Source organism: Hippopotamus amphibius, chromosome 7 (genome assembly GCF_030028045.1).
Source record: "Hippopotamus amphibius kiboko isolate mHipAmp2 chromosome 7, mHipAmp2.hap2, whole genome shotgun sequence".
Taxonomy (NCBI): Eukaryota; Metazoa; Chordata; class Mammalia; order Artiodactyla; family Hippopotamidae; genus Hippopotamus; species Hippopotamus amphibius.
Window position 1 is genome coordinate 88463261 of NC_080192.1, and position 12950 is coordinate 88476210.

The 12950-nt window shown below is 44.9% G+C and overlaps 1 protein-coding gene across 16 annotated transcripts in view; it reads right to left on the reverse strand.

The window, feature by feature from the left end:
* DYSF (dysferlin) overlaps nt 1–12950 on the reverse strand; it is a 232291-nt gene that overhangs the window by 50488 nt on the left and 168853 nt on the right. For 8 of the 16 annotated variants that reach the window (XM_057741361.1, XM_057741357.1, XM_057741353.1 and 5 more), the window contains 2 exons: nt 12803–12879; nt 6716–6778 (listed from right to left, as the gene is read on the reverse strand). In XM_057741361.1, the coding sequence (XP_057597344.1) occupies nt 6716–6778; nt 12803–12879 (140 nt within the window). The remainder of the gene's footprint in view (nt 1–6715; nt 6779–12802; nt 12880–12950) is intronic. The other 8 variants (XM_057741366.1, XM_057741364.1, XM_057741359.1 and 5 more) reach the window with 1 other exon arrangement.

The window sequence follows — 12950 nt, forward strand, 5'->3', positions numbered from 1 at the left end:
TTCAAAAAGATACATCCACCCAATGTTCATTTCAGCACTATTTGCAATAGCCAGGACATGGAAGCAACCTAAATGTCCATCAACAGATGAATGGATAAAGAAGATTTGGTACATATATACAATGGAATATTACTCAGCCATAAAAAGGAACAAAATAGTGCCATTTGCAGAGATGTGGATAGACTTAGAGATTTACATATGAAGTGAAGTAAGTCAGAAAGAGAAACACAAATATTGTATAATATCACTTATATGTGGAATCTAGAAAAATGGTACAGATGAACTTATCTGCAAAGCAGAAATAGAGACACAGATGTAGAGAACAAACTTATAGATACCAAAGAGGGGAGGGGGGTGGGATGAATTGGGAGACTTGGATTAACATATATACACTATTAAGTATAAGATAGATAACTAATGAGAACTCACTGTATAGCACCGGGAGCTCTACTTAAAGCTCTGCAGTGACCTAAATGGGAAGGAAACCTAAAAAAGAGGCAATGTATGCGTATGTATAACTGATTCACTTTGCTGTACAGCAGAAACTAACAACATTATAAAGCAACTAAACTCCAATAAAAAATTTTTTAAAAATAGGAAAAAATAAAGTGAGAAGGTTTACAACGAATTGATCCCAATTATAGGAATTTCTATAGGCTCTACTTCAGGAAGAAAGATGATCTTAGGAGGAGGAAGACTGGTCTACAAAACACAACAGTCAATGTGGGTATAGCTAAAAGAAAAATTGATTACTTAAAAAATAATATTGCTTTAAAAGTGTCATTTATAGAGGTAGAACTAAAATATTGAACCAAAGTTTGTAAATTGGCAAGTGACTAGAATTAAAGCATATTAAGTTTCTTGTAATATTTTCGAGGAGGCTATAAATACCAATTAAATTTAGACTTTGCCAAATTGAATATACATGTTAAAGTTTCTATACTAATCATGAAATGAATAGAAACAATGTATAGCTTTGAAACTAAAAAGGGAGGAAGGAAGAAAAGATGGGAGGTATCTTTCAATCCAAAAAAAAAAAAAAGAGGAAAAAAAAGAAAATGGCAGGACTAATAGGCTAAGATAGCAGAAATAAATCCAAATATATCAGTAAAACACAATTAATATATTAGGCTGTCCAAATCCCTAATTAAGAGTTTATGTCAGAATGCATAAAAAAAAAAAAAAAACAGAATCCATCTATTTGCTATTCATCAGAGAGACACCTAAAACATAAAATCATATAAAAGTTGAAAGTAAAAAGACAGAAAAAGATATACTAGGAAAACACCAATCAAAAGAATATGGTAGGGGCTTCCTAGGTGGCGCAGTGGTTGAGAATCCGTCTGCCAATGCAGGGGACACAGGTTCGATCTGTGCTCCAGGAAGATCCCACATGCCGCGGAGCAACTAAACCCGTGTGCCACAACTACTGAGCCTGTGCTTTAGAGCCCGTGAGCCACAACTGTTGAGCCCATGGGCTGCAACTACTGAAGCCCACGCGCCTAGAGCCTGTGCTCTGCAACAAGAGAAGCAATGGCAATGAGGAGCCTGCGCACCAATACAAAGAGTAGCCCCCACTCACCACAACTAAAAAGAAAGCCTGCACACATCAAAAAAGACCCAACACAGCCAATAAAATAAATTAATTAATTTTTAAAAAAAAGAGAATATGGTATAGCTATATTAACATGAGACAAAACAGACTTTAAGGCAAAACATTAGTAGAGACTTTAAAAGGCAGGGAGTGGGGGTTCGTTACGTATCATTAAGAGATTCAGTTCTCTAGGAAGATATAAGAATTCTACAGCTGTTTGTGCCTAATAACAGCATCAAACATATAAAGGAAAAGTAGGCAGAAATTACAGGGAAGAACAAACACCACATTAAAGCAGGATGTTTTAATATACCTCTCAGAAATTGATAAACTACACAAACAAAATCACAAGAAAATAGATTTGAATAACACAATTAAAAAGTTTGATCTAAATGGACATGTTATATGTAAAACACATTGGGAGAATACACATTCTTTTCAAGTACACGCAGGACCGTTAAAAAAAACTGACCCTGTACTAGGCCATAAAGCAAGGGTCAAGAAATATTGCACAAAGACCACATTCTCAGAACCATAGTACTGGTAAGTTAGAAACCAATAAAAAGATAAGTTCAAGTTAGGAACTTCTAAAACATACTTTTAAACAATTCCACTGTCAAAACGAAATATGACAGAAATTAGAAAATACTCAGAACTGGAAAACAACAAAATACCACTTATCAAAACCTGTGGGATGCATAAAGCAGTACCTAGAGGGCATTTTGTAGCCTTAAATGCTTACATTAGAAAAGAGAAAACTTTAAAATTAATGAATGAGGCACAGCACTTAAGAGGTTAAAAATATAACAGCCCTCTACAAATCGAAGGAAGGAGATAAAGAGCTAGAAACTAGAAAACAAGGAAACAATAGAGCTAAATCAACAGACCTAAAAATTGATTCTTTGAAAAGACTTTTACAAATCTGGCAAATTCTGACAAGAATAATAAAATATAACCTTAGGAATGAAAGGGAACATAAATAGAAGGAGAAGCAAATTTTTTGAAACAGTGGGAGATTATTATGAAAAATGCTATGTCAATAATTTTTAGGAAGAAATGGATAAATTGCTATAAAATATAAATCATCAAAAATGACTCACATAGAAACAGAAAATCTCAAAGGTCCTATAAAGATTTTTTAAAAATTGTATCAGCTGTTTAAAATATTCCCAAGAAGAATACTAAGTTTAGACAGTTTTACAAATGAATCTACCAAGCCTTCAAGCAACAGATAATGTCAAGCTTTTGTCATTTATGCAGAGACTAGAAAAAGAGCAAATATGCCCCAAGTCATTTTATAAAATTAATATTATCTAGATACCAAAACCTGAAAAGAACAGTATCAGAAAAAGAAACTCCAGGCCAATATCACTCATAAAAATTGATGCAAAAAAATTCCTAAACTAAATATTTGCAAACTGAACCCAGCAGTGCAGAAAAAAGATAATGTAGTATGACCAGGATAGATAGCTTCAGAACTGTAAAGTCGTTTCAGCATTTTAAAAAATCTATTAATGTAATTCATCACATTAACAGATTAAAGGAGAAAAATTGTATGACCACCTCAACAGACCCATAAAGAACCCTGAATAAAATTCAGCATCATTCATGATAAAAACTCCTAGCTTGCTAGTAATCACTCACCTGAGAAATTTCATAGTCAGCGGCAGAACATAAAAATACTCCATTTTAAATTAGAGTAGATAAGAATACTCTCTATTATCAGTTACATAGAATATTAAATTTGTGGTCCTAGTCAGTGCAGTCAGACAAGAAAAGGAAATAATAAAAAAGAAAAACAAATTAAAAATACACAGAAGAATCAAAAATTTTAAAGAGCTGATTCTTTGGATGAAAAATGACCATAAAATAGATGAAATGCTATTAAGCCTAATGAAGTAAAAAAACAAACAAACAAAAAAAACCCCATAGATTACAAAATTAGGAATGAGGATAAAAAACAGAACAGATACAGAAGCAATTTCTTTTATTATAGTAATATGTATAAATCTGTACTAAGGTAATAAGCAATATCTGAAGACATCTAAGGCACTAAATTGACTGAAGAAGTAGAAAGGGATCAAAGAATCCCCTTCCAAAAAGACTGGGCCCAGTCTTACAAATGAGCACAGAGCAGATGCATCTTATTCAATTGTATAAGATATGCATTCCTGAAGATCTTCTACAATTCAAAACTCACATCATATAACACGATTTTCAAGAAAAGATGATGGGTATCCTGTTTACCAGCTAAACTATAAATGCACTTCATTTGGCCACCACCTTTTAAATTACACGACTGTTAATCATTTTTTAAAGGTAGATTGAGTCACATTATTACACATTTTATACATAAAGCAATACTATTAAAGTGTTTATATAATGTACTTTCCAGCTTGCATAATTCAGATTCATAAAGAATGGCTCTCATGTATTTTTAAACTTTTAAACAATCATTCTCATGCCACAGAGACTGTTCAAGAGCACAGAAGATGAGAGTACACCTCAAAAAATATCTTATAAAACTATTATAACCTTGATATCAAAACCTAAAAGTAATTCTTAATAATAAAGATGCAAAAATCCTACATAAATAATAACAAATCTAACTCAATAAGTTATACTAGAAGTTCTCCTTACAAACTTCCCCTTAACCAAGATTAATAAACGCTGCCCATTCTCTCCACTAACAATCTAAAGTCCAGAGCAGATGAAAGCTTGCAGCTAATCTAATTTATCCACTGCAGCTCCCAGCAGATGAGCTATACGTTTACCAAGAATTAATTGTTTGTTCCCAAATCTGTTTATGCCAGTTGTACTAAATGGTAATTAGATTGATAAGTATAAACTATAAAAACATAAAATTTGAATTTCAAAAGGGCATTTTATCTATGAAAATGAATTTAATGCTGTTGATTTTTTTTAATTATGAAAATTAAGCATGAGTGAGGTGACAAAAAAGGTGTGGGGGACCTTAAACATTAAAAGAACTCCACATTGAGATTCTTTTGCAGCTGTCATTAAGAGCTCATCAAACTTTAATAAACCTAAAGGAAAAATCATAGATAATGCATTATGAATGTGGTTTATACCAGAAAGACAACATGACACTCAAATAGCAGATCCAAATTCAAACAGGCCTTGGCACAGGTCAAATGATTGTCAAATGAAGATACATGGATTTGATTAAAAAGAAACGTTCATGGTATTTATATTTGACTTTTAATGAGCCCCTATTTAACCGACTTTTTCAATTAGCCAACCAACTACCTATCTTGATTGACTGCATAAAAGGACTTCAATTGTAGTTAACTATAATACCATGACCAATTGACTGATTTGGGTTTACCCCAGGAATGCAGGACACAATTATATATATGTATACGCATATATAAACAGGACAATGGAAAACAAAATGAACACCTTGATAAATGCCAAATGGCATTGGATAATATTGAGTTGGCCAAAAAGTTCATTCGGGTTTTCCCATAACACTTTATGGAAAACCCAAAAGAACTTTTTGGCCAACCCAATATTAAATTCCCATATCTAATTTTTAAGTTATTAATAACTACAGGACACACCTGACAAAATCAAGAATATCTATCTGAAACTACCAACCGTTATCATAATTAATGGAAAAATGACAGAGACCTTCTCATTAAACTCAGTAACTAAATAAGTTTACTCACTAGCATCTCAATTATCAAACATTATTCTGGAAAAAGGAATAAGGTATAACTATTAGAAAGTGACATGTTTATTATTGTTTGAAGAAAACAATCTTATCTACCTGAAAAACCCAACCAAATCAATTAACCACTGTCAGGAGTAATAAAGGCACTTAATAAAGAGTCTGTTTCAAAGTAAATATACAAAAATATTGTTTTTCTATATTCTAGTAATAACCAGGTATACAAAGTCACAAGAAAAAAAGATATTCCATTCCGATAGCAACAAAGGCTATAAAATGGCTAGGAATAAACCTAACAAGAAATGGACTGGACTTATTTAAAGTAAACTAAAAATAACTCCTGTAAGGGACATAAAATAAGACAATAGTGGAAATTAAGAAATTAAATGTCCGATAATAGAGGAACAGTTAAAACTTTATGGATGTCCATACAACAGAATGACATGCAGCCATTTTTTAAAGAATATAAAGACTTGGAAAATATTTACAATATATTTTAAGTACAAGAAAGTGCAGATTTTTTAAAAGCACAATTTCAATTTTGTAAAAATAAACGTATGCACATGTGCATAAGAAATATGTAAAAATGTAGGCACATCAAAGTCTTAACAGTGCTTATCTCCAACTGGTAGGAATGCAGGTGGCTTTAACTTTCTGCCTTACACTTTTTTGTGTTTCCTATATTTTCTACAATGGATAAATCAGAAAACATTTAAAATGTAGAGTGCGTCCACCTAGAAGTCACATAACACCCAATACAACAATGCCTCCTCTTGGCACCATAAATGGAGTTTAGCTTTCAGTAGGTCCTAACTCTTATGTCCCCCCTTCAGGTCTGGGGCTCCCCTTGACTTCATGAGTGCATATGGAAGGCTAGACACCAAAGTCATCTTCCTGGAAGGACCCACAGCCCATAAAGATAACACCTAGGAAATCAGCGCAGGAGGACAGAAGCATCCCTCCTGGGAACTGCAGGAGTGAATTGTGGGTCCAGCAGAGTCTCAGCATCTGCTGGGGACAGCCAGGCTTCCGCAGTCACACACCCTTCACGCCTCCGGGAGGAGTGGAGAAAGTCACTCTGCCTTTGCCCACAGAGGCCTCTTGTGTCTCACGTCCCAGCAGTCAGGGTCTAGAGACGTCCCTGTTTCCACCGGCCCATGCTACCCCATGCAGGGAAACAGGATTAAGGTAAACCCCAGGACACACGAAGAGAGAATTCAGGGATGTCGGTTTCTGAGAATCTTCCCTTAGCTTTCTCCCCAACCCTCCATCACGGCATAGGGCAGGTAGCTGCTCTCTGCCAGGGCTCAGAAAACTCCTTTCTTGCCCTCCCACCCCCACCTCCTCTGGTCCCTTCCTAACTCCCTACCCTCCCCCAGCTCCCCCGGGAAAATCAAGGTGCCCACACACAGGTAAACAATACATACATGAGGACTGGATGGAGGAGACGCCATGTTAGTGGGGGCCAAGCCCGACAGACCATCTGCAAGCTACAAATTAAACACGCTGGTTAGCAACAGGATTAGAGAAACCACTTCAGGGAAGACTGGACGGCCCTGAGGAAGCAGAGCTCTCCAACCAGGCACCCTGTGCTCTCTCTCCAGGGAGGCTGCAAAAGTTGTGGGAGGAACACATGCTTTGGAGTTGGACAAGTGTGGCTCCAAATCCTGGGCCCAATGCTTTACCAGCTACGTGACCTTGGGCAAGCCCCCTGACCTCTCTGAGTCAGCATCTCCATCTGGAGAATGGGAACAAAGCCGTGCGTTGTCACAGAGCAGCAGTGAGTATGAATGAGATGAAGGCTGTGTGCTCCTAGGACAAGGTAAGGCCCGCGGGAGGGGCTCAGCCAGTATCTGTCTCTTGCCCGTTTTCTCACTGCCCTTGGTACCCCTGACTCCATGCCACTCTCACATGCCCTCCCTACCTTTCAAACTTCCTGACCTCAGACATACTCCAAGCTCCCCATCATCCCTGGTGGTTTCTTCTAACAACTGAGCCACACCGACCCCTGCTTGGGCACCATTCCTAAGCCAAAGCAGGTTTCTGAGTCTTCTGTCCTCAAGGACAAAAACCAAGGCATCATATGGCTTCCCCCAAACCAAGGGGTCTTTAAGAGTCTCATAAACACACCACCTCTGTACTACAGAGAACTTGCTGCTTTGCTTCCTGACATCAGCTCCTCGCCTGCAATCTCCCAGTACAGTGAATCCATACTTTACAGGCTGCAGGGCCCAGCAGGGCCTTGGTGGGGCTCAGAACTGGGGGCAGGGTGACTTTTTCAGGGGCCGCTATAACAGTCCCGGAGGAGGTGATGGAGCTCCGGGTGGACAAGTACCAATCTAGGTGGATGAGACCAGGAGATGCCTTCTAGGCAGAAGAGACAGCAAGTGTGATGGGTAGAGAATAAAGCAGCAGCACTGTCAGTTCAAGAGAGAGCAAGTGGTCCAGGAAGGCAGGCGTGGGGGATATGGCTGGAGGGATGAGGAGACCAGCTGGGACCCGGAGCTGCCAGGGTGGGACCCTCTCTTCCTTTGAGCCTGGGGCAGGAGCTCTGGGAGGCTCCACAGAAGGCCAAGCCCCTGGAATCAACCAGATGAACTCTGCGTGAAGCCCCCAGCTGCCCAGAGACTGGCCCAGCCGGGCAGTAGCTCTGCCCCTCTAGGTCTCATCCTGAACCTCACAGAAGCCTTATTGTTATTTTTAATACAGTTCGTTTTTAGAAAGGTGAGAGGGAAACCGGCAGTTCACCAGTGCAAGAGGGAGAAAAAATAAAGCTAAACATAGTGCTGCAACGGTCTGGGCCAGCTTCCGAAATTACATGTTTCCCTTTGGGATTCGGGCATAATTTGCCGCTCCAGTTCTGGGAGCACGTTCCCACCTTCACGGCGTCCCAGAGACTAAAACCAGAGCAGGCAGCTCAAAATTAGCCTGAGCCGGGAGCTGGGGAGCAGCCGGCCCTGGCATCCCACCCCACCCCACCCCATGGGCGTGGGGAGCAGGCCTCCTGATGCCTCCTGCACGCTAGCCTACGTTTTCCCCACAGCCTCCCAGGCCCATCTCTCTCTCTCTCTCTCTCTGTCTCTCTCCCACACACACACACACTCAGTAAGAACACCATCACACACACACAATCAACACGCTGTCAACACACACATACACACGTGCACGTGTGCGCGCACACACACACCCTCCCACCACCGTGCCTTTGCCCCAGCTCCTCTGCCTATCAGCAAAGGCCTCGTCTCCCCTCTGCTATTCTAACCCTCTCGCCAGCCTCCTTGTAGAAGCTTCCCTGCTGACTTAGCCCACACGGACCTCGCAGGACCCAAAGTCCAAGATCTCATTGTCCATGCTAATCAAGCATTCTCCGCTTTGCCATCCCTCTGATCGTCTCACGTGGGCCTGCGACATAGCCCCTTCTCTCTGCCAGCCAGAGGGGAGACTTCCCAAGAGCTCTCTTCCTCTTTAACCCTCCTCCACACACACATATTCCCCACCCCGCGCCCTGGAGACTTCAAGAGGAGACCCCTACCCAAGGTGGTCTCTCAGAACCACAGGCAAGAGTCACCCTTGACCGGTGGCTCCAGTGCCTGAAGGTGGGTGATGTGTGGGATGGGCCGGGGGTGCCACCTCTACGTGAGCCTCAGGACCCTCTAGGAAATGGTGGGAAGTCCACTCGAGGTATGTTCCTGTACTGCTTCTCTTCCCAGTTGCATCAGCAGAACACCGAGAACGGGCAGATGAGTCCACAAAGACCCCAAGTTAGTTTGAAAAGTAAAAGTAGAGCCCGATTCAGACTCAGAGGCAGAATCAGAGAGAGAGCGCACAGTTCGGGGGGGAAGCGAAGGGCAGAGAAGGCCACGTGGGGAGCAGCTCATCCACACTGCGCTCCTGGTTGGAGGCCACGCCTATTTGTTCATTGTTTTTCCGTATTTTCCAAACTTTATATAATGGACATATATTTATAATCAGAGGAAAATGAATACATCTATATTTCAAGCAGAGCACTAGACGGAATGAAACACCTCTGTGCCCCTCTCTGAGGACACCCCAGCCCGCCCTCAGAAAGTCAGGTGTCAAGGCCACGATGCTTGCAGCAGCACCCCTGAGCGTGCACACACATCTACTCCCAGCAGCCCCCCGCCACCTCTCACATGCACTCACGTGCACACAGCCCGCACACACACTCACACTACTTCCATCCCCAGACTATGACTCTAAAATCTACACAAAGACAGCCACACAGACCAAGAATACACTGTGGGGTCTCTATGCAAGAGTTCATCTCATCCCAGCCCCTGCCACGGAGAGGAGTCCGGGAGGCCAGGCATCTCCTCACTCCCAGGGACGGGTGCCCACCTGTGAGCCCTGGAAGGCCGAGTGGACAGTTCTGCCTCATACGTCCACTTCAGATCATCTCTAGAATTGGCTGCTATTGATGGACACCAAAACATTTCTAGAAACCTGACAGCTGTTGGGCCGTAGGTGTCAGCCCGATGGCACGAGCACCGGGAAAGCCTGGGGTTACTTTTTCTAGTGTGTGGCTGCTCATCCCAGGAACTGGCATATGATGGTGAGAAGGTTCTTCAGCAGAGAAGGGGCAATTGAGCAAGGAGACGGGAGGGACAGAAACAGAAGCCAGGTGTGGCAAGAGAACATGTGGACCTGGGGAGGAGCCTTCTGCCGGGTCCTCAGCCAGAGCCGGTAAGCACAGAGGTGGGGGTCGCGTCCTGGTGGGAATGATACTGGCAGCCTAGAGAATGACATGGGTTGGACAAACAGGAGCCAGCAAAATCCAAATTCTGCCAAACTTCTTGTCCGTTCAGTCCACAGAGACCAGGGCCCTCCATTCTATCTGCACCAGGGAAAAGGAGAGGGGATGAGAGCTTAGCCAGAACTATCTGGGAAACCACTGGATCTGGAACGCACAGCCTCCTGGATCAGCCCCAGGATGCCCAGTTCTCCCAAGTCCTGCACGGGAGATATGCAAGACGGAGCGAAGGAAAGATTTGCTGGACCAGCCAGGTTGGATCAATGATCTCAGAGAAAAGCACAACACAAAATCAGTTTTTCCCAAAGCCCCCACCAGACCCCAACAGGACAGGCTTCCTGAAGACCGGGATGATCTCCCTGTGGGCCTCGGGGCTCCTTGAGAATAGGGTTATGTCTCCTGCATCAGACAGAGAGCTGGATGAGCGCAGGGTCCAAGCCTCCTCCACCAGAGCCAGCAGATCTCACCTCCTCCTCTCCCTGCTGACCTCTGAGGCCCTGTGAGCCCAGCCCCTCCCTGTGCGGGCCCGCCTCCACCAGCCCTGACCCCAGCTCTGCACCCTCTGCCTAGCCAGCAGCTCTAGCCGTGTGCTCCCACAAAGAGTGCAGACCCTGCTCTGGCTCAGACCCCGGCCCCCGGTTCACTCATGTCAACGCCGGGAGGACGTCCAGCCTGGGCCTCCTCGCCGTTTGCCTCTGGCTGTGCTTGTAGCCAGCAGGACCCAAAATAGTCCCTCCCCTCTGAGTCTGTAGACATTTTGAGGGCAGCACACACAGAACGGAAATCCTGCTGGGCAAGCTCTACACTTCCCTGCACAGACTCAGACGGCCCACTGAGGTGGGGGAAGTGGGAGCCAGTACCAGGCACCGGGAGCTTGGGGCTAATTATCTGCCTCATTCAGCTACAAACACCCACCCAGGCCAGAAGGCACTAGCCCTGAGTGTAGCTGAATTCTGTGTATTTGCAATTTCCATTTGGGCTTCCCCAGTCAAAAGAAGCTCCTCCTTAGATTCCTACAGAGGGTAGGCAGGTAATCCACCCATACACGCATATATTTATGCATCCATCCACTCATCCATCCATCCATCCTTCCATCCATCCATCCATCCACCCATCCACCCAGGCAGACTTTCTTCGAACACCTCCTCTAAGTCAGGCCCTGTGCTGGTCACTGAGGACACGAAGAGGAATGAGCCCCCATCACTGCCCTGAGCCTAGTCTAGGGAAGATGCTGGCATTTACAGAAGCAGCATGACTTAAGGCAAGCGCAGTGACCAAGACAGAGACAGGATTTGCAGAAGTGGAGGAGCCAGGGCAGAATCCTGGAAAGAGGTGACCCCTCAACTAGGTTGAGTCTTAAAGAATGACTGGGAAGGTGTCCCCAGCAGAAAGGATGGTAGGGCGGGGAACTGGAGAGCCATAGAGGCGGGAGGAATGGAGACCTGGGGACTTCTGAGGACACTTAGCACCAGAGAACTATAAAGCTCTTAACCCAGCAGCGGTGAGACCCAGGACAGAACACCAGAGATGTCCCCATGGAAGCAGCAGAAAGGTGAAACAGATGAGCGCATGAGAAAAAAGCAGAAATCAGCCTTAAATGTCAGAGGGAAGCCCCTGTGAGCACATCTCGGGGACAGCTTTGAGGATCCTGAGTCCAACCCAGCACCCAACTTTGTCCTCTTGCTCTCAAGGCTAATATTTGATTGATGGTTTAAAAAAAATAGAACCCTCCCAAAATGCCACCCCCTCCCCAGTGAATAAATAGGCTGTGGGCCTGAGGACATAAGCACTGTCTACATAGGCTAGGAGGCTCTGCCTCCAGGCAGCCAAGAAGCTCTGGGAGCCCCAAGTGCCAGGGGTGTGGCCAGGATCAAGAGAAGCCGAGAGGAGGGTGACAACCTGGAACAGAGGGTGACAACCTGGAACAGAGCTATTCAAGACTGGTGCTCACGGTGAGGCCTTTCTCCATCTCCACTGCGGGAAGGACTGGGTGGTCTCAGCGTAGGGGGCCCAGAGCCACCCCAGGGCCCACGGTAGGGAGAATGCTCCCCACTCAGTAAGAGACGCCACAGACCTCTTGCCACACAGTTTAGCATTGGCATCTGGGTCCCCAGCTCGCCCTATTGCAGAGCACATGGCAAAGGGCTGCCTCTTAACTGCCGACAGGGTTGGATACCCTTGCAGGAAGGCCCCTCTCCTGCCCCCACTTCCTTTCCTGCAGGTGGAGGGAATGGGGTGAGAGGGTCCACTGGCTTGGACACAGACCCCGCCTTTGAGCTGCCTGCAAGGTGCCACAGAGCACAAGCCCACAGATGAATCTCCCCCCAGGCAGGGTCCTAGCTGGGTAAGGCCATGGGGCTCGGGCACCCCAGAGGCTACCGGTCACACCCCGCCCTGTCCTCCTTCTCTCTCGTTTGCTCCTCCCACCCTGATTTCCTGGGTGATCTCCAGCAGAGAGCCCTCATCAGGGCCCTCAAGGTAGTGGGGCTATTTTTCTCATACGCTTTTGGGAAAATGACTGGGTCTTGCCCAGAAGACCACACACAGCCTCTCCCCCAACCCCAACCTGCTCCCAACCAGACTGAAAGCTCCTGATCGGGCCCGTCCATCTGTAAGGCGTCCAGCCACCAGAGAGAGTGTCTTCTGGAGGCCGTGTGAGGAGGAAGGGAGGGCGAGGATGGGGAGGGGCAACCGAGCCAGCTCTTGGAGGGAGTCCGTGTCTGTCCCCGGGGACCCACCCTACCTGGATGGGGATGAGGGGCTCCTTGTCGTCCACGTCGATCAGCACATCTTCCCCAGGACTGAGTAAGCTCACGTCGTCTGCAGGGGGAGCCGTGTCCGGGACTGAGAGGGGGCTCCCTCGCGGGCTCACCCCCCCACCCCGCCCCGAG